A 21230-nucleotide genomic window follows, 5' to 3' on the forward strand; every position below is an offset into this window, starting at 1 on the left:
ACGCGGTTGATTTAAACTTTTTGTTTTTCCCGACTACAGATATGTACAGAGTAAAAAAATAAACCATCTGACAGACGGGTTCAAATCAAACTGTGTAATGTCAGCTTTTAGGATGAATAAGCATATTTCTTAAAACAATTCCTTTAAATGAAATTGCAGCTAGAAGGTAACAAAAGCTCACATGTACATGTAACTTTTGACAAGAAGTCACGAGAAGACTTTTCACTTCAAGAGGTCAGGAACCGCTGCAGCGATCAATAACTGATCAATAACTGATCAATATCTGATCCAAGTCCAGCCAAAGAAACATCTGAGTTCATGACCACGAGGAAAACTGGATGTACACAGCAATACTCCACTATCCCCTGAGTTACATATGTCCGCTGTGTATCTCCTGGTGTCACCTTGTTCTTCTCTAGTTTCTGTCTCTGTTTCTCCTCCAGCAGAGCTCGACGTTTCTCGGTCTTCAGCCGCTGATCCTCCAGCTTCCTCCTGCGCTCCTCCAGCTGGCTCTCCCTCAGGCGCCGAGCCTTCTCCTCCTTCTCCAGCCACTGGGTTTTCTTCACCGCTGGAAGGAGAAGTCACAATTTAGATAGAAAATAGTGTTTCATTTTAAGTGTTGTTTAACCAGGTCTGTGGTTAGAAACCTGGCATGTTTGTATTGTTATTAAAAACTAGTTTAGATGAAACCAAGCACATCAGGCTGTGGTCGAGGCTTTCAAACTTTCATCTTACTCTGATTGAAAAAACAATAGATGGAACCAGGAAAGTACGAATACAGCAGAACAAAAAAAACAAACAGGATGTGATGTACGAAGGCTCGAAAATCAATATTGAGAAAGATATAAGTCAACATAAAATGAGAGAGTGAGAAATCAAAGAGGTTTCTGATGATCCTGTTTTTATTCCAACTTCATCAAACGACTTCAAACTAAGTGATCTGAGGTTGAGAAAATAATATTTTCTTATGGATGTCGTTTCAAAGTTATTATCTCAACTGCAGCAGAGTGTAATGACTTCAAGCTTCAGGCCTCGACCGCGAAACGCCAGAAGGGAGCGAGTGAAACAGATGGAGACTGTGTGTTTGTCACACTATGATCCCGATAACAGTAAATAAGCAGAAGATTCCCAGTGTGTTTCCCAGCAGCCTCCAGCAGATCCCAGCTTCTCTGCACACTTTGCTGCTGCGGCTCATTTCTTCCAGGAACGATTAGACGGTGATCAATCCTCTGGCAATAAACTGTCACCATGCAGCTATACGATAACAAACATTTATATATTTCTCTTCTGTTGTGCATGAATTTGATTCATCAACGTGTTGTTCAGCAGGTTTAGGAGTTAAAACAATGGAGGCTCAGTGTGGATGATGATGGGGATGAGTTAGAGTCAATGTGGCGCCATGAAATGTGAAATATTGCTGTAAGTTGCATTTCAGTGGATTGAGCGGCTCTACGAGGACATAGCTGTAGTTACTGTGAGGCAGAGACGTGTTTTCAGTTTATTTCGGCATTCTGCGGCTTTTCTTCCCTAACGAGCCAAAGAGGCAGACGAGTGTTCACTCCGCCCTGAATCCAATTCCTAAAGAAATGCAATGTGTTAAAAGCATTTGTGTTCTTGTCTATATGTCTAGGAAAATAACCTCAGACACTCAGTCAGCATCATGTTATGTGACTGTTTGCAGCCATGCATTCATGCTCTACATGTAAAGAAACCTTCACACTGTACCAGGTAATTACACAGAAGCAGACGCAGCAAACTAAACTGATCTGAGATCAGCTGAATGTGAGTAAACCTCTCTCTATGTTATCGATGGAGACGCAGCAGATCTCCCCTCGACTGCAGCATGACCACATTACTGATGCTAATGAAAGCAGTAATTAAATCTAATCTGTCTGAGAGGCCTGCCCTCAGTTCCCGGTAATGACGGCTCATTCTTCACGCCGAGCGCCTCGGGCTCCGAGGGACGTCTCTGCAGCGGAAACGCCCACCGAGCTCGTCTCTGATTGGCTGCTTGCTTCTCTGGTCTTGTGTTTGAAAACGAGATATGTTCTCTCAAGACTTTGGGGTAAGCTGGATATTTTCACAAGAGGTTTAATTCTGCAGCCAAGACGTAAAACCATGATTACAGGTTTGGGACATGCAGGAAACATAAAGTCAAAACCAAGTTAAACTTAACGTGAGCAGGAACATTCAAGTGAAAACTGGAACGGCAGATAGTTCACAGGGTTCATGAGGTTTCACTTGAACGACAGAAAACCAAAATATTGGATTCATGGAGGAAGCAGAAATGGCTGTTTGGGATGCAGCAGGTGGGGAAATGGAAGGAAGATGGTTTTCCCAGCGCAGGTTGGATGACGAGAGCTGCGAGCGCTCAGGGTTTTAGTGAAGCCCCTTACCTTGCAGCTGAGTTTGCTGTTCTGAGAGCCATGCGAGGAGAAACAACAAGAGACGTCAGTCACGTCAGAGCACAGTCACACAAAGGAGGTGAGGGTTAGAAGTAGATTGGAAAAGTTAGGAACATTTTGTAGGAAAATCCAGAGTTCATGGTCACGTCCACGTCGTTTTTTAATAATTTCTCACCGATATATCGAGCCCTCTCCTCCCTCCGCTCCTTGGCGAGCTTCTGTCGCTGCTCTGAGCTCACGGAATCTGTAGGGAACGGAAAATACAGAGCGTTCAGTTACGACCACAGGGCAGAGGCAGAAAACCACAGAGGGAATATATTAGAATCTCATCTGGCCTGGGGAGGAATGAGGATCCCCCAGGAGGAGGGAGGAGAGAGGAGAGAGATCCCTGCAGGGGAGCAGGAAGTCTGGGTAACATGGCCTGAAGCACGGGTACGAGTTAGAGGTGCATCGACCAATCACAACCTGACACCCTCACTTTCTGATGTGAATGCTGTATTTCTGTTGTAAAAGCTTTAGCAGCACTGTGCATGTTTCCTAAAGTTCCTGCTGCCTCTAAACTCCATCAGCTCATTCTGTCTCTTCATCCAATCACAACCTGACACGCTCAGCTTGAGCCAATCACAAACTGCTTTAAACTAACTAAAAAAAAAATAAAATAAAATAAAAAATAAATAAAAAAGCTGAAACTAATGTACTGATGACTTTGTTTAATGGAGCAGATGATGTTTGTCCAACGCTGATGTTTGCCAGCTTTAGTACAGCTCCAAAGAATGCTGCTGGTATAATTGTTTTGAAACCACAAATCTTTTTTTCCTTCAAAATGTTATTATTACTTTCAATTGATGCTTTGCAAAAGAGTTTATATCTGTAAAATAGAGCATCTTTCATCCTGAAGTGGGAAAAAGTCAATGTTGTAAAAGGTCAATGAATGCACTGGACCTCATTAGTGTTATAGATGTATACATACAGATTATTGTGTCAGAGCATTTTCAGAGAATTGAATTTCAAATAATGGTTTGTTATGTGTATTTTTTGATGAGGATCTGAAATTAAAGTTCTTATTGTAAAGTAAAAAAAATAAAAAAAATAAATAAATAAATAACTCAGGGTTAAAGAGTCGATTCAACCAAATCATAATGAACAAGTCCTCCTGTAGAAAGAGGTTCCAGTGAAAAACGATTTACAGAATAATATGAGACATGTTTTTGTGACTTTTCCTGCTGCAGACGTGAAATGTCCTTTTTTTTAAAGATTCGAGGACTTCGATTGACTTTGAGGAAAAAGACTCAAACGTTGAAATATGAAACCAAAATGTCCTCATTAATCTTTTTAATCATTTGTCAGAACTGAGCCTGTGACAGATGTATAAACAAGACCCTTTTTAAATGAGGACATGGAGGACAATGTGCCAGAGGAAGGTTTAATTCATCCATTGATTCAGTTTCAAGGTCAGTGCAGCTCCTTCTCTCCCCCCCTATGTGTATCTCAGCTGTGACCATTTCATCCACTTTTCAGCCGTCCTCCTCTGCACTGATAACCAGTATGAGTCACGACGGACTGGGACAGACACACTGGTGCACCACGAGGATTTGCGTTTCTTATCCTTCCTTCAGAACGACTGAGGCTCCGCCCACGCCCACGCCGATGGAAACCAGGGACCCCCGGGGAGCACGCTGAACCTCACGTCTCCTTTCTTTTCTGTTTCTTCTTCGCGCTATATGTAATATGCATGCCCGAGTGTTCTCGACCAATCACAGAGGGGCCATGCAGCACTTCAGTCTCCATGGCAACCCCCTCCCTCCCTCCCCACCTCTCGGAGAGTTTCCTGCTCGGCTTCGCTCTGGACGATACGCAGACGCTGTGAAGTGCGCAGGGAAATAAATCTCATCGGCCTGGAGGGTCAGTTAATGCACCAATATCCCCCCCATCCCCACCACCACCCCCCCATCCCCACCACCAGCACGTCTCCCTCCACACTTTACAAATGACGACTTGGCTTTCGGCCACAACCATCTGTCTGATGGAATAACTCAATCTACATCGAATCATCTATTACAATGAATAATTTAATATACTATATATAATCAGAAGGATGAATGTTCCTCGTCTTCATCACCAGTGTCCTTTTGTCTTTCATACTTTAAACCCTGATACTTTGAATGTAGGAGATGTTTGTTCATAGGAGCGTTTGTACCTTTCTTGGGCTGCGGGCTGCCGCTGCTGCCCGGCGTGGAGGGCCGGACATCCGTCTTGGAGGAGGACACATCCGTCCTGCTCGGGGTCTCGGTTTGGGGGCTGAAGTCTGATTTAGGGGAGAGGTCTGTGACGGCCGAGTCGTCTGGGGTCAGGAGGTCTTTCACCAGAGACTTGTCTCCGCTGTGGATGGACTGAGGCTCGATCTTCAGGGGCAGAGCTGCAGGACACAAACACAAAGTGACAGATTAATTAACACAATAATCTGGAGAATCTATGTATCTGCTTCCTCCCTAATTGATGACGTCTTGCTGTGGTGTCACATATCATTTTCTACCTCCACGGCTGACACTCCAACAACCTGTAGCGCCCACAGTGGCTTCATTAGCACCACGCTCACGCCTCTTTAACAATCTCTTTCACACGCTATTCACACACATCTGTCGACGCTTCACTTCTTTCCCAGAAGATCTGAATCCTCCAGAATTACCAGAGTCAAACACATCAGCGGCAGGAGAGATGAAAAGCAGAATCTGCATCTGAAATATGACGTGTAGCCGTAGCAACAGATTGGAAGTAAAAATAAACAAGTGACTCAGACACATATTGATTTTTCCTGCAGGGGAAGATAAAACCACTGGAGATGGAGATATCATGGGGATAATTATAACTGTATTTTACTAATGATCCTGAAGCGATCTATGAATCCCCCGATGTCCCCGAGAGGCAGGAAGTGCTCCACATGAGGACTTTGTGAAATTAAGTAAGTAAAAACAAAAAACATATTTCCTGGTTTCTGCTCATCCCCAATTTGATAATCTGCCTTTTTCTCTGTTTCATATCATTGTCAACTGGAGACTTGGATTTTAAATCGGGAAACTGAACATTTTATAGACTGAACTTTAAAAAGTGGTTTCATCTGCAAACCTTTAGATCAGGAATATCACCACATTTATTGATAAAAACTATATGTATACAGTGAGAAGTGATTTTATGCATATTGTTCTCTCAAAACACACAATTTTTCCAATGTAAACAAATTATATAATAGTAATAGTTGAAAAACTCCTCTAGAACAGGCTCTGTGTTTTAAAGGCTCTGTCGCGTCTCAAAACATCATCAGACTAAATTCAACTGTGACATCCTGATATTCCATGAATAGACAAAATAATAAGTATCAGCTTAACTGAAAATGCTCATTAGCTGCAGAGTTACTCTCATGTTTCCTGTAACGTTAGCATCTTGAATCGTTTAAAAACTTCCACCCGGTCACAAGGCCAGACTTCCTGACCTCTGACCTTTAGAAAGGATGACAAAGAGTTTGCAGAACGCCACAGAACACTTCCTGTTGAAATCCCCTCGCTCTGACTTTGTTCTCACATTCGGCCGCCCTGCTGACACCGACACTGAATTCTCCAGCTCAGCTGCTGCTCGTCCGAGTCTCTCTCTCTCTCTCTCTCTCTCTCTCTCTCTCTCTCTCTCTCTCTCTCTCTCTCTCTCTCTCTCTCTCTCTCTCTCTCTCTCTCTCTCTCTCTCTCTCTCTCTCTCTCTGTGTGACTGTCACACTGGAGAAGTCGGTGACAAACTGCAGTGACGCATCGGGGGGGGAGGACAGGGGGAGGCAGAAGGAGCAGGAAGGAAGAGAGGGGACAATCTGTGCTCCTCCACAAGGACACGTAAAGAGCGAGAGGAGAGATTTACAGAGAGAGAGGAGAGCCGGCGGACAATGAGAGGGGGGGAAAGATGGTGCGACAGGCTTGTCTGTGTAATGACAGAGGAGGAGCCGGTAGCTCAGAGATAAGGAGGTGTGGAGCCGGAGGACAGTGATGTTCTCCTCAGTCCCGTCAAGACTCTCACCGAAGCCACTAAATCACAGATTCACACTAGGCTCCTCCCAACTGCTCCCACTGTACTTCAGCACAGAGGCCGAATGCACAGAACACTGATGGAGGAATAATAGGACGTGAATTAGGGCCCCGTGTGTAGATGCAGGATCATGTCAAGACAGGACAGAGCTACTTCTACCTGATGTTGATAAAAAAAAGGATTTGGTAAAAAGAGGATTGCACTGGAGGAGATTACTCGTTCACCGAGTCCGGCTGCAGTTTACCGGCCTTATATGGCTGTGAGAGAAACAATAAGACGCCGATAGAACAAGCGATCACTTGGATTCCTCAACTTTGAAAAGATAAAAACACAGGATTGTACTTTCAAGAAAGAGGTGCAAGATAATTCTTTCTGGAAAAGATGAGAATCAAGATTTTGAAGATGCTTGATTGTCCCTGAACTGCTGCAGGAAAACAGCACAACAAAACAGTGACCTTTCTGAGATGTAGAAATCGTTTTTGCAAATATAAGAAATCAAATAAAAACACTGTCGCCTCAGAGAAAGAAGGTTCCCGGTTCAAATCCCGATTCGGGCGGCAACCGATGTCAACTGGGTTTGGCTCCAGGAACCAGGATAGAAGATAAGATCCCTGCACGAACAATGTTTATGTTGCAGGGTTCACTCGAACTAGTTATTACCATAAGTACAGCACGGGTGTGGAGGTTGAATCCCTAACAGCTCTTTAAGAGACAAGTGATGACAGAGGTTGTGTTCATCAGAAAGAAGAAGTTACATCTTTCTCTCTGTTACAAATTGAATGTATCAGCAATAGAACACAGACCTGAAGCTTTTAGAAAGATAATGTTGTTAACAAACATCATCTGTACGATCAATAATAGATGATGTTCATAGAGACACAACTGGTGAGTGAAAAACAAAATGAAACAGGAAGTGAGTGGTCAGTCTGGACGGGTCATCACATGTTCCACATCTTCTTCACTGTCAAACTAATCCAGTGATAATGCTAATAGCGAATTTGGTGGTAACCGAATACAGGTTTAAATACATGGAGCTCAGGTTGTGGCAGCTCACTGAGTCCATGGTAAGATTATACCTCATGTAAATATCACGGACATTACTGATGTCTGCAACTTCTTCTGAAAACCAAAGGTAAAATATAAGGCCTCTACTGAAATATGCAGCTTTAGCATTCATGAGAATAGAAGCTCCTGCAGCGACTGAAATATTCACACCGGCTCTCAAAGATACACGTTCAAGTGCATCGCACCCGATCAGATATTCACGTGACACAGAAACACAACTGCAGCCCGACGTTCGCCCGTCGCTCCCTCGGCTCCTCGAACCCGCCGCAGCCATCTCGGGTTTCTGTGCCACTGTGACAGGTTTATAAATAGCGATAAGCACCGTACTGAGAATGTCTGCCATAAAAGGGGCTGGCTCCTGTCGAGCAGTCACCACAAAGTGCAGCACGTGGGCTACCGGGCGGACGGCAGGTTGATTCTGCTTGTGCGTGAGAGAGGTGGTGACCTGCCAAGCTGCAGGCCAAGTTCAATTTCAATCCCAGTGATGGTCTGAAAGGGAAACAAAAGCTCAGCTCTCTTTCTAGGCCGAGGGAGAGTGGAGGCTTGTGATTGTTATTGTTCTTCAGTGAGTGATGCTTGTAGGCGTCGCCTCCGGGGATTTAATGTTTGAACAATAAGGACGTTCATTTTCCTGGTTGTGAAACCGAATTAACAAAATGAACGGGATAATCCATTTCCTCGATTTGCAGGGATGAACTACTTTATTTCCTAGTACGCTTTACTCCAAGAAAGTAAGTGAATGCACATACGGATTTTACCACTCACTGACGTCAGATTCACGCCCGTCTACAAACTAATCACTTCCAGGTTGAGATAGCTCCATGCCCACGTGTGTGATGAGGACAGAGCTCCACCTTCCAGGGACGTTGGGGTGACTGATTTATTTCTCTCTCTACTCAAGTTTCAAGTTTTTCCCTCAAAACGCCCAAAAGAAAGCTTCAAAAGAACCGAGTTCCAAAGCTGCATGACTGGTCTGAGGTCATGTTGGAACTGGACATGTGACTGGGAATCTGCTGCAGACCATCGCTGAAGGTTGTTTAGCACAAATTCAACTGTATTGTCAACACTTTGAACCATCACATGAACAAGTGCCTCATGACGTGAACAAGTAGACACTGACATATTTTCCAAACCATTCAGATCATATGACTTGAGCTCAGCACAACTTCATTATATATTGTAATATTTGGTATTTAACTAAGTTGATAAGTCCAATATTACCACAGCGTCAAACTATCATCGCCTGTTTACATGTGGGATCCATTCATTTAGGTCAGGATATAACCTTTAACTCCATTCTGTAGTATTAATAATTTACAATTGGATAATTGTGGGTTCAGTAAAAACACAATAGCTGACAATCCCTTTAATTAGTCTTTTTGGAAGGTGGAGGGGGGGTGCAGTGCTTGTGTGAAGCAGGTCACACTATTGTTTGAAGAAATGTGCATGAGAGTGGGAAAACGTGTGTGTGTGTGTGTGTGTGTGTGTGTGTGTGTGTGTGTGTGTGTGTGTGTGTGTGTGTGTGTGTGTGTGTGTGTGTGTGTGTGTGTGTGTGTGGGACATGTTGGATCTGGGTCAGGCCAACCTCAGGAATCTCTGGCATCCACACTTCCCTCACACATGTTCCTGCAGCACATGTGTGTCTTTTGTGTGTGTCTGCGTCATGTGCACAGATCCGCAAAGAGGAAAAGACCAACGCACTGTACGTGTGGTCAAAGCAAACAGGATCGAATTGACCCACTTTCTGCGGAGATTTGCAATATTTCCACCAAAATCTGTGTCGGGAGCACATGTCCCCTTCATGGACGCCACATCCACCAAGAAACGGAAATGCTCTGAGGCGTTTGAGCCGCAGGAAAAAGGAGAGGAAGAACATTCCTGAGAGTTTGTTGCAACAAAAGCCAAAACACACGCCTCTAGCTCGGGTGCAAGGAGAGCTGTGTGTCTGTGTGTGTGTGTGTGTGTGTGTGTGCAATGTAAACAGGATAGTTTTCCCATTAACAAAGATTAAGACGGTATCACAGCATCATAGCGTGACGCAACAAAATATGTCGACAACACAAAAGATCACCGAGGCAGGAGAGGAAAACTTCCGGCCTCTCAGACAAATGCTGCCTGAAGCTTCAGAGCCGAGCGACAGCTGTGTTTACGATGAGCTCCAGGTTGAAGCAGCGGCAACAGGCAGAGCTACTCATCACTGTCAGAGGGAGAAACCAGGCTGCTGGTCTGTGATTAAAGAAGAGAAAACCTTTTCTTTTGAAGCTTCATGACAGAGCTGGTGTTTTCTCTTTAATCGTGCAGTGAAAAGCCAGAAGTGAACTGCTCGAAAAGATGCACGAGGCAGATTCACCGGAGAAGTTCTCAGTTATGTTTGAAACACTGTGAATTCAGTCCATTCACCCTCATGCAACAGGAGCTCAGATTGTTTCTACAGAGACCTGATGGGTTTTTGTGTAAGAGCTAAAGCAGATTGAGTCATGACGGTGAGTGAGACAGCGACAGGATCTCACTCCTCTGCAAACCTCAGGGCTCTGCGGAGCTTTTAACCACAGAAGAAGTGGGTTACCCAGTCACAAAGAGACACAACGGAGCCAAGCATGAATCATAGAAAGACAAATCTATTATTCACATTTTTCCTTCGCTACGCTACTCTGGCGCTCGAGGTTGATACTAAAAATAAGGTCAGAGGTTGCGCAGCCGGAGAGGAAAGAGAGAAGAGTTTTCAAGCCGCCGAGAGAGACTGAGAGAAAATAGCTGAGGCGTAGTTTGTTGTGACTGAGGCCGAACTCTGGGAGTTTTACTTCCTCAGCCGGGACGTCATCCTCACGTCTCCACTAACACAGAGACACACACAGGATGTAAATAACTGAGCATAGGGCAAGTCCAAACTCAGGTGTCATCAATACTCGGTAAACTGATAAGAAAGAATGATTTGAAAGAGAGATATTTAAAGAGATGATGTCACAGAAACAAAATGTCAGTTACATAAAAGTGAAACAAAAGAGAGAAAACAGGAAGCGAACACAGATCTGTGGAGCCAGTGAGTTACAGCAGCTGATCTGACTTCTTCTGTTTATCTGTTTCTCTGTCGACCACTAACTGCATCAACATCATCTTTATGTCCTTCCAAAGCAAACTCTCCCCTAATTACATCTTCTTTTCTTTCAATCCTTTTCATTCCGTTTTACCGAGCTGAGCTCTTGAGACGTGGCTGAGCAGACAGAACGTACTCCTGCCCCTTTTCCACTCGTCAAAAACCACTAGCAACCATGTGGCTTGTGTCTGCAATGGAAATGGAAACAATCGGCAATTACTCCCGCGTCGAAATGACTCTGCAGTCCACGGGTTTCTATCTGCTGCGACTGGCAGTGGTAGAAACATGATAAACTAATCAATTTCTTTCTTCTTCTTTATTTTGGCAGTCTAGTCCAATGCAAAGTTATGACTTATGTTGAACTTCCATGCCTAGACGCACAAACAGCTATGAACATTTGTGTATTTATTGTTAAATGCGACACTAGCTCAGTGAAAGGCAAACTCCTCTACTTTCAATGGGGAAGGAGTCAATCGTCTTTTGGTGCCAAATATAGCTGTAAAAGTTTTAAAGTTGCTCCAGATTCTTTAGCGAGACCAAAGATTTGATCGTCTTTTCGCGATGGAAAGTTAATGAATGGAATCAACCCACGCGCACACAGAGCACAGCTGCACCAGCTCACTGTCGGGCTCATTAAATAGGGCATAACTGTATCTGGCTGACTCATGTTGACCCGGCAGCCGGCTGAGCTGTGATGATGGACTAAGTTTAATCCGAGCCGAGGTCTGGTTTCACAGCAGCTCGACACATGACACAGAGAAACCTGGTGAAAGCAGATAAATACACAACTCTATCTCCACAACTCTGATATTCAGATCAGAAAGATATTAAGTTAAAACTACAGCTGGTATGATCGGTTGATTAAAAGACAAAAAAAAAAGTTCATCTATGAGAGTAAATGGAACAAGTTATGCTTCTCTTGAATTATTATAACTCAGCAATATAAATCTTTTGGTAATGAAAATCCAGGTTGAACAAATATCTATAATGTGATTATATTTACGAAAGTTGATTTTAGATCTTATGTCAATATCTTTGTCCTTTTTGTGATGTACTAATACAACATGGCTGAATTAATCCTTCCTTTCATTTCATGAATAATATGAAGAAGAGGATTTGTACCTTCACTCACTAAAGCAAAAATAACCCGGAGCTGTTTAACCTCGACTGAAAGCCTTCATGTAGAATTCAGCTTGAGGTAAACCTGAGTGGCGTCTGTGCTGCAGCCTGGTTTTCATCTCACATCCCGGAGAGACGAGGCTTTCAAGGACGATTTCTGGGAACGAGAGAAACCCGACGAGCATGAAGCAGCGTGACTGTGAGGAGACGGCAGAGGTCGTCCATCGACTGGTGCAGCAGAGGACGCCGTGTTTTTATACTGCTGCTCATCTGGAGGAAAGAAACATGTGGCTCAGCACATGCTGACGGATCCTTACACAACCACAAGTCTCTCTCTCTGTGTGTGTGTGTGTTTGGGAACAATGGATCAGATCTGTTTTCAGTCAAGATGGCCGATGTGTCCGTTTGTGTTGTCGTCCGGCCTCCGAGAGGAAATTCAGTTGTGTTGTCGGTCAAGAGCAAACATCCTCCATCATCTCTGCTCTGATATTTAGAGCCTGTGGGTCCTGTGACTGAGCGGTTGTGTAGTGAGTGAATGTGTTTTTGTGCGTCTGTGATTTCCCCTCCGAGGTTGAAGAAACACTCCAACAGAAACATCCCGGACATGTTGCCAGGTCAAAGGAGGAGAGAACCAAATGCTGACTGCTATGAGGCTTAAATAACAAGTCCTGCTATTTCCGTGAACATGTTTATGCATCTTCTTCCTCAAATGAAGAAACCTGAGCTTGAGACGCCTCATCTGCAGCAACAGAGCAAAGAACTACGGTTTATCCATAAACATGACTCCAGCTGCATTAATATTGATGAATTAAACTTGAATTAAAAGTCGTTGGCAACTGGGTGAGCAGCAGAAAAAGGGAAGGGAAGACAGGGGCCTCGGGGGGGAAAGGCCCAGAGGACACGATCAATACTCTCAGCTCTGTCCAAGACATCAAGGTGAATTTTTCAGGTTGTATATTAAAGACGGTGAAGTGGTCAACTCACAGGAGGAAGGTTCTGGGTTTGAGCTTCATGTCCCACCAAGGTTTTGTTTACATTTGTTTGTTTGTTTGTTTGTGACCAAGATTACACAGAAACTACTGAACGGATTACCATGAGACTTGCTGAAGGGATACGGTATTTGTCAGAAAATAAGCCATTAACTTTTGGTGCGGATCTCAACAAATAATGCAGAGATCAGAGAATAAGGTGATAAAGTTGCCTAAAAGTGTCCTTCTAGTTCGGTAGATGCTTTTATCCAAAGCCGCTTAAAACTGTGACGTTCACGCGAAGCCTTTTCTCCCAGAAATGACGAGAAACTAGCGCTTGCTCATACTGCTTCATCAAAGTCTGAAGAAATGAGCGTACGTCTGCTTCCAGTTCCTCCCATGACTCCCCCTGAATTAGCTCTAAATGCTCACAGATGTGTAGGTGTTGGTTAAATGTGTTCCAACACTTTTCCCGTGCCTCACACTGTTCGCTAACAGGATTACACCGCGAACGGGATTATCAATATCAATGACTTCTCCTTTTTTGAATGCCGGATACAAAGGGGAAACATGACTAATCTGTGGATAAGCTTCTCAGGAAGCGGCGGCCTTCTCCTCCTTCTCCTTCGTAGGCAGCGGCAGATCGGAGCATTTCCTCTGCTTTCCTGTGCAGGCCGTCGTCGTCATGGCTGAATTATGGCGTCTGGTCACAGGGGCCGCCGACGTGGACGGGAGAGCGCTGTGGTCTCCTCCTTCTCCTCCTTCTCCTCCTCCTCCTTCTTCTTATTCTTCTTCGTCTTCGTCAACCATCCACAATAATGAGTCTAACCCCGATTTGGTTTTCAGAGTCATTCTAGTCGGCCCCGGCCCCGCCCGGCCCTCGGTTTCCACAAGTACAAGCACTGGAGTCCCCCCCCCCCCCCCCCCTCCCGGCCTCAGGCCACAGATGAGACACAGTTGGCAGAGCTGCGAGAACTTGAGCTGCGACCGACTGTGGGAGATGAGAGGAGCTTTGTCTTCTGGGATTCTGAGTTTTTTTCCTCATGTAACACTGGAGGAAAAACTCTGAGGTGAATCCGATAAAAACGATCAGTTCATTAATCACTCGGTTGAAGAGAGAAAGCTAATTAATCAACAACCGTTTTCAAAAAAATCTAGTTCCAATGAGTATTTACTGCTTTTATGTAATTGTAAATTAAATATAACAGCATTACAAGTTGTTCTGGGCTTAAACACACTTAAAAGTTTAACTAGATAATCAAGAAAAAGAATCAGCAGATTAATAACTAATAACAAACGTGTGAGTAACTGAGCTTAAAGGCTGTGAACTTCACACCGAGCTCACTTTTCTTTTCCTGAGTTAAATAGATGAGGATGACTAATGAGGAAGGTTTCTTGGCCCAAATCTACATTTCCAGGCCGGCTGCGAGGCGGAGGGAGTGCCAAGAACATAACGTCAGCATGACTGAGGAAACTCGGGAGGCCACAGAGAGTCCACGTCTCATGATCACTTCCACAGAGGAGCCTTCAACTCCCAATCCTTTAGAGAAACAAGGCCGGAAAAAGAGCTGGGTGGCTCCACTGCAGACATCAGGAAGAAAGGAGGAACGTAATAGAAGCACAAACGGCGGATTGTCCCGGGGAAGGAAGCCGCTGCCACTCCTATTGTGAGCCGCTAGCACAGAGTCTTTGAACATGTCATGTCATGGGGAGGCTTGGTTTGACTCCAGCAGTCGCCAGGGAAGAAAGAAAAGGAAGCCGCTAGCTGTGTTTCCCTCAAATACTGTTGAGTAGCTCGGAGTCGGAATCACCAGCAGGCACAGAACCGGCCTCTGATTAAATGGAGTAATGTCTCTGATTGACTGGTTTCAGGGGAGGTGAGGTCAGAGGGGGATAAGAGCAGGGTGGGGGTGTTACAGATGTCAATGTGTTTGCGAACCTCAGACCTTCATAGATGAATGTTACATGGGATTATAATCCACCGTCACAGCTCCTGTTCACTTCGCTTCCTTTATTTTCTTTGTCTTTCTCTGCAGAGACTGAGACTCAGAAAGGAGTCAGAGAGAAGGAATGTCTCTGTTGATCTAACGCCCCGGCCCTCGTTCGGCGTCGAGCATTCCTGTCACATGTTGATCGACCCGGCTGCCGGAGCTCTCTCTCTCTCTCTCTCCCCTCTCTCCGGGCCGGCGAACCAAAACATGCCTTGTCTTTCAGCTGAGATCGCTAATTGAAGGTGGTGGGGTGGGGGGGTTGGGTTGTCTGCTCCAGAACAATACGACCTTGTTGAGACTTTCAATAAAGAGGAGTGAGCAGAAAAGTCTCCAGATGACATCGGGGTTCGGAGCTTCACATCCGACATAGACCCACGAGACATCACGTTGCTCTAAACAACAACATGAATCCTTCATCAAATATGACGACACGTATATTTAAATGCACAAAACCTCACAATTCCAACCAATGCAAACAACTTTATGACCCCAATATAAATCATCTTATCTTTACATGCTTGTAAAGTGAAGATTTTTGCCTTTCTGACTGATTGTGAGGTGAAACGAGCCCAGAGGTCACGTTCCAGTTTTCGTTCTTTCTCGTTTCTAACAGACCGAACGATTGATGAACCTAACAATCGATCGGTCTGCAGCCCTGCGTGTTCCAGCAACTGTAAACTCAACAGTAAACTCCAGTGTTCTCCTTTATCGTGACTGTAACCGAGAGGAATCTAGAACAGGAACCATTTTTATTCCCTTTATCGTCAATGCATACGGCCTCTAACTCCCAGCATCCACTGGGCTTTGGTTGCTATTCTCCTTCTTGCAGCCACCAGTGCTGGTTCAGACACCCCCGCATGCAGCGAGCGAGCGAGTGAGCGAGCGTCATGTCAGCGTGGCAGAAATGAAAAACTGCTGCAGACGTTTCTCCTTCCATCCACTGCTGCACATGTCGAGTAGAAGCGGTGGGGGAGGGCTGATCAGAAAGTCACCTTCTACCATTTGCACACAGGTCAACATGGGATGTATGTGTATGTATGATGGAGGGGTGGAGCATGAAGCTAATTTAAAGGATGTTATTGAAAATTAATGAGCTTGAGTGAGCGCTTACAAGAAACTGCAATTCCATTCAATCCAGACCCAGGTTGGTGCATATGCATTATTTAAAAACACATTCAGAATCAAAAAGAAAACCAACTGGAACCACTTTTATAATCCAGATCATCAGACACTGATTTGTGTTTCACAGTCTTTTCCAGGCAAACAACAAATCAGTGCAGCATCATATCTCAGACACCTCTTTGAAAACTGATGTTGTCATATGAGCAGAACAAGAGGAACTGGAACATCAGCTGCCTCATGATGAGGATTTCACTGAAATGAAATGTCCTCTGCAGTACGGCTGGGAAATAAAACAGAACATATAATCATCGCTATCTGATTGTCATCAATAGCAATACAGCAAAGGTTTGAAATATATCAATATATTGCTTATGCGTTGTGTCAGCACAGTCCACATTGATCCATAGAGAAGAGTGTAAACCCAACAACCTTCACCCAGGAGCAAGAATCTGATAAATAACAATGTGACGTGTATCAGTGGGTCAGCTGCAGGGAGGCTGCAGATGTGTGAGGAGACATCAGCTGGAAACATCTGCATGCAGCTGCCTTAGTGCTCTAGAGCAAGCAGCAGGAGGAGAACCCTCTGCGGTGGATGTGTTGCAGTATAGGAGTGGGAGTCAGCTGCACCACCAGCTCTGCCCTGGTTGTGCATATGTGGGCCACTTCCCCCCCCACTGACGTGTTGGGTAATGGAGACCACAGCTCCAGGCGGTGCTGCGGACAGGAGGCGCCGGTTAGGGACGCTCACAGGCGGCCACAGTCTGCTGCTGCCTCCGCTGCTGCTGTGGAGGAATCACATCCTGTCCTCACCCATTTGCACAGGGGGAGGAAACTGACATCACAGCAGCTGCTCGGGATATTAAAAAACCCCCCTCAGATCATCCTTTTTATTTCTAATGATCAATACTCACATTTGTCTGTTAGTGTCAGCTTCTCCTCCAGTTTATTTCCCAGCTCCTTATAATCCATCGTGTCCATTCAGGTCGCTGTCACATTCCTCAGAGTGGGAGAGAGATGGAACTCCCCGGTACAGATCTGCCCCAAACACGCCCTGGGTAAATCCAGCCGGAATCCAAAATCAAGAAGAAGTGACCAGGAGGGAAGATGTGGGAATAAAACAAGAGGAATAGAACACCAGGATCCGAGAGGAGGCAGAGAGAGGGAATGTGAGAGAGGGTCAGTTAGAGAAAAGCGGTGTCTGATTATTAAACAGAGATAGTGACAGAGAGAAGGTTCAGTGCAGCGGGTCCACAGGTCTTCAGTGGAAAATCTACAGTGTGAGAATAAAAAAGGTTCAGATTTCCGTCAGCGAGGTCAAGCTGCAGAGAGTGGGGACTCACACTTCCGGTCAGGGACTTTAGAAATAAAATAAAGTAGTGGAAAAAATCAATTGTGTGTCCATATGAGTCAAAATATTTCAATATAATGTGAAATATCCCAAATAACCTTTTCTTTATCGTTTCATTTTTTACATACTTGCCACTGTTAGTATCTTGTTGTCATTTGTATTGATATTTACTAATAGGTAAGGTAAAATAAAATTAGGTGTATATCAAGTAATTAGGAGCGAACTATTATATAGACTTTATTATATTTGATTAACGATTCACTTATACCTTTACTTTTCACTTGTATCTTAAACTGAATTCTTTAAGGCATTTTTTTTACTGTCTACTACTGTTCATTATATTGTTAATTTGTGTTGGACAAAGCTATATATATTCCTGTATTTACTTAGTATGAAAAATATACAAACACTAGTAGGACATCAAATATTTGACCTTATCTCTGTTTTTAATTTTTTTTATTCATCCGACCAGAACCAGAACCCATACAAAATAAAACTAAATCCCCAAACAAAGAGTTACTATTCCCATTGACTTTGTTTATTATTAATTATTAATTATGTTTAATCACGTTTAATTTAAAGTGTTCCAGATTGCCCACATTCTTTTATTCTTTTAACTGCATTTTATTCTGAAGGCAAGATGCTTTATTTCCGGTTGTAGTCTCTTTGACTTGACGCTGCTGAGCTCAGACAACCGGACTGTACCAACTGTGTGGAAGGGAAGAAACTCCCTTACCCAGAAAACACCGGGTCAGATAATCGATTAAAGACGAATTCAACTCGTCAAACACGAATTAAATCATTTATCTACAGTCTCTCATTAGTTTCACTGATAGTAACAGAACAGCTGTGTCTGTTTCCTCTTCCCTCCTGAACACCGTGAATGGTTTGATCCATCAGATGATTTCCAGCAGCTGCAGAAGTGAATCTGTCACAACAGAATATTCATCACACTGTCTGGGTCATTACTGCAGTTTTATACACAGTTTATTACAGTAGTAATTGTCTTTACTTCATGCATAAAACATCTATGTGGTGGAAAGTAACTAAGTACATTCACTCAAGTGGGCAAGTACAACTCAGATGTACATGAACTTGAGTATCTGCATAATGTATCACTTTATAATTTATACTATACCACCACACTTCAAGGATAAATATTGTACTTATATGAGTTCTTTATGTACTGAATAAAGTAATGTTAGAATAAAAAACATATGAAAGTTATATTTGTTATATCTAGAGTCTTGTATTTTAAGTTTTACTCTTGCACTGTTTTTATTTGCACAACTTTGTACATATTCAATTAATAATCTTTAAATGTGTATCTATATTTTGCTTCAGTACCCTGCCTCGGTTACTTGTGTTTTTCCTAATACTTATTTACTTAAATATCTGCATTGTACATATCTCCATAGGCACATACTTCTTTACAGTCACAGCTTTGTAATAGTTCTGGCTTCAAGACTTTCATCTCACTGCAGTGAACTTATTCATTTTGACCTTTTATTATTCTGATGCTCGTGTGCTACCTTAACTGACCTCGGGATCAATAGAGTGTCTATCTATCTGGATCATGACAGGAAAACTAATTCACTGGAATATTACTTGAATACTAATAAGAGTCAACCAAAGAATGAATAAATTATCCTATAAGTTTTATGTAGTAATAATATCATGTTTTAATAGAGGTTTGCACAAAAAATATACGAACTCAATGATTTAACCACATTTCTCCTATATAAAAAGAGAGAGGACATGATCTGCCCTTGTGAATCAGTGATGACACGCTTAACACGCTGATTAATATCTGATGTGACCTTGCTGCCCCTGCAGGAGACAGATCAGGTCCACGAGGACATTCACTGTCCAGGCTGATATCATCTGAACTGATAACACGTGAATGAGAAGCAGGGAGATGAGAAAGTCAAAGGAACAGACCCCCTTCCCAGAAATCCATTTATGACACCATGACGGTATTAAACACTTTTTTTTATTATAACGATTTCATCAAAATACAGTTTCTTACTCTTGGAATACTTGGCAATTAATTGGATATAGGGTATAACACATTAACAGTGATTATTTCCCTAAGCTAATGTTGAATATGACTTCATCTCTCACACGAGAAGATAGACAAGGAGCTGTGTGGGAGGATCATTCATTTTTTTAAAGAGGCTTTTTATAAATAGTCTGACCACCATGTTTTTTCTGTCTTTTTGCCCATTAACATAAACAATTCAGATTAATTATAGATGAGTTCCTCATCATCGTCTTTGATCTTGAATCTGAAGGACATAAAGGGCGTGTTCGAGAAAAAGAACGATCGTTTCATTAATGCTCGTTATGAGCTTCTTCTTTAAAACATGCATAGAGGCCAAATGTATGTGAGTGTGAGCAGAGAGATAAAATATGCATGACCCACTTAGCCTGGTGAAGAGACTGAGGGCTGTAGCTGATGTTATAGAGACCTGCAGAATATATACTGTGAGAAATCCAACCATTTACTCCTAAAAATGTCTGCCTAACATTAAATGGACTGTTGAAGACTCTCGATTCCGATTCCTCTTTTAAATGTATCTTTAAAAACTTCAGCAGACTGAGCAAATCTATTCATGTACATTCCTTTAAACATAGTTTGTGGATATCGAGGACTATAATATTTAATGATTATTAACATCTATACAATTCGGTGAGAAAAATGTCAAATTATGTATTTATACACTTATGTATTCGCTTTTTCCACATTTATGTATTTTTTCATTTGTGTATTTCTACATTTCTTTATTCCTGTATTTTTTTCAGTCCTCCATATGTGGAGGCTAAAGATAGACGCTGCTAAAATGCTGCCGATCAATCCACTGGTCGCTCTGCAACACACACTAAAGAAAAGAGAAGCAGCTCCATCAGGGCTAATGGATGGAGCTGAACTGGTGGTGTGTGTGTCTGTTTGTGTGTGTGTGTGTGTGTGTGTGTGTGTGTGTGTGTGTGTGTGTGTGTGTGTGTGTGTGTGTGTGTGTGTGTGTGTGTGTGTGTGTGTGTGTGTGTGTGTGTGAACCATGCAGGGACCAGCTCTGTCGTTCAGCCTGCATGGACTCCCAGTTATAAATGATGTGTTAATGCAGTAATGGGATTTGGAAATGCAATGACTGGAAATGCAATCCAGTGGTAGAGAGGGGAAGAGCCGGGAGCGTTCAATAAACCTCTGCTATCGTGTTCATCTGCATCAACAGCCTCGGTCTCTCTTTCCAAAAACACTCTAGACGAAAAGACTGTTTCCATCTTACAGCTGTCTCCTTCTATCCATCCCTGTATCTCTCACTGGAAACCGATGTTTGTTTTTCCTTGTGAGTCCTCCTGCTCCAGATCATGTGTTCGGGACACGGGTTTGTGTTTTTTAAGGCTTTAACCTCGAAATCAAAATTAATGATCTAATTTATCGCAGGGCGTCTCCATCAGTAAACAGACTCTTTGTTGCACTGCTGATGGTTTTCAGACACAGATGAAATAACAATAAACAGACTTCATCTTTAGTTAAACTCCCTTCAGGCTCCGTAAAGCTGCAGTGACACAGAGGATAAAGAGAGAAAATATGACCGACACACAGATTATTGGAATCCTCAAATGTCCTTCCATGTTCTTTTCGATGTTCCCTCGTTTTCTGAGTCTCCAGGATTCCAGAAATACACCACGCGTCTTTGAACGACTTGAAACTGCAGCAGAACAAATTCTGCCAGTGAATCCACTGATGAATTGCCAAGCAACAGGCAGAAGCTCGCGTTGACGTGATTGGCTCGTCGCTCGGATGCATATAAGGAATAAGGAGGTAATTTCTAATTGGCAAAGATCAATAGAAGACTGATTCAATGTGTCTGTGGTCCTAAAAAAAGAGTTTTCTGAGCCAGATCCTTCGAGTCGGGCAGGCCCACACTCGCCTGCACCTGAGCGAGACAGGTGGGGGTGCAGGGAGCCTTCCACACACCCACAGAGGCATGTAGTTAATTGCCTCTCCAACACAAGACCACAGAAGCAAAACCAGAATCCCTTCAGTTGCAA

The 21230-nt window shown here is 43.4% G+C and overlaps 1 protein-coding gene across 5 annotated transcripts in view; it reads right to left on the bottom strand.

The window, feature by feature from the left end:
* The window catches only part of LOC133026042 (MAP7 domain-containing protein 1-like), a 28976-nt gene extending 11895 nt beyond the window's left edge, over positions 1–17081 (bottom strand). For all 5 annotated transcript variants that reach the window (XM_061092864.1, XM_061092863.1, XM_061092862.1 and 2 more), the window contains exons 1-4: positions 16738–17081; positions 4603–4821; positions 2581–2649; positions 405–568 (exon numbers count right to left, since the gene is read on the bottom strand). In XM_061092864.1, the coding sequence (XP_060948847.1) occupies positions 405–568; positions 2581–2649; positions 4603–4821; positions 16738–16804 (519 nt within the window). In that variant the 5' untranslated portion in view covers positions 16805–17081. The remainder of the gene's footprint in view (positions 1–404; positions 569–2580; positions 2650–4602; positions 4822–16737) is intronic.
* Between the last annotated feature and the right edge of the window lie 4149 nt (positions 17082–21230).

The sequence above is a fragment of the Limanda limanda genome, chromosome 19 (genome assembly GCF_963576545.1).
Source record: "Limanda limanda chromosome 19, fLimLim1.1, whole genome shotgun sequence".
Classification (NCBI taxonomy): Eukaryota; Metazoa; Chordata; class Actinopteri; order Pleuronectiformes; family Pleuronectidae; genus Limanda; species Limanda limanda.